Consider the following 787-nt stretch of genomic DNA (forward strand, 5'->3'; position numbering starts at 1 on the left):
TGCCAGGGGTTGTAGGTATAGGTATGTTAAGTACAGGTACACTAGGTATAGGTACTGTATGTTAAGTACATACATGTCAACATACAGCATACCTTTGGATGTTTACCTGTATAATGAGCCCCAACAATATATAACGTTTGCAAAAAATTTGTAGCAGCCTCTTAAAGAAGACTGACTGCAGCTGATCCCAGACAAACAATGGACCGGCCTGTTTTAAAAACTCAAATCCCACAAAGTCTGGCAGGATTTCATATTCAGTCTGGGACTGGTGGACAGGCTGAAAACATAAGGGACAGATCGGTTTCAAGTATTAAACATGACCGGGTTACTTCAGTCATAATTTGACAGAACTTTTAATTTTACTGGGTAATATTGTACCTTTGGATCAGTAGTTTGACTCAAGTAAGGACACGGACTTTGTCCACCACTGTCAATGTCTCAGAAGACCTCAGTTTGTGTCGGGTTCTTTCTCAGAACCAAAGTCCAACTGATTCAGTTTGAAGAATGAAAACAGAAAACAATCATGAAGAGGTTCTGGAGAAAGATGATGGATTCTCTGGAATCTGAGAAATTAAATTTATCAGCATTTTAATGGAATTGTGTTTGTTTGTGTCAGAACTTTTGTTTCAACACGACAACATTAAAAACACAGACAGCCTGTCAGTCCTGCAGCATCTCCCTGCTGGTCCCATGTCCTAAAGGCTTCCAGAAGACTCCAGGAACCCCCTTTCTGAGCTGCCGGTCAGACACACACACACACACACACACACACACACACACACACACA

The 787-nt window shown here is 41.3% G+C and overlaps 1 protein-coding gene across 1 annotated transcript in view; it reads left to right on the forward strand.

The window, feature by feature from the left end:
• The window catches only part of LOC106511764 (stabilin-2), a gene marked incomplete at its 3' end in the record, with an annotated part of 2,521 nt that extends 1,780 nt beyond the window's left edge, over positions 1–741 (forward strand). Inside the window, 1 exon segment of the mRNA XM_014000503.1 lies at positions 617–741. Within this exon segment, the coding sequence (XP_013855957.1) occupies positions 617–741 (125 nt within the window).
• Positions 742–787: the final 46 nt, after the last annotated feature.

Source organism: Austrofundulus limnaeus, unplaced genomic scaffold (assembly GCF_001266775.1).
Source record: "Austrofundulus limnaeus strain Quisiro unplaced genomic scaffold, Austrofundulus_limnaeus-1.0 Scaffold3189, whole genome shotgun sequence".
In the NCBI taxonomy this organism is placed as follows: Eukaryota; Metazoa; Chordata; class Actinopteri; order Cyprinodontiformes; family Rivulidae; genus Austrofundulus; species Austrofundulus limnaeus.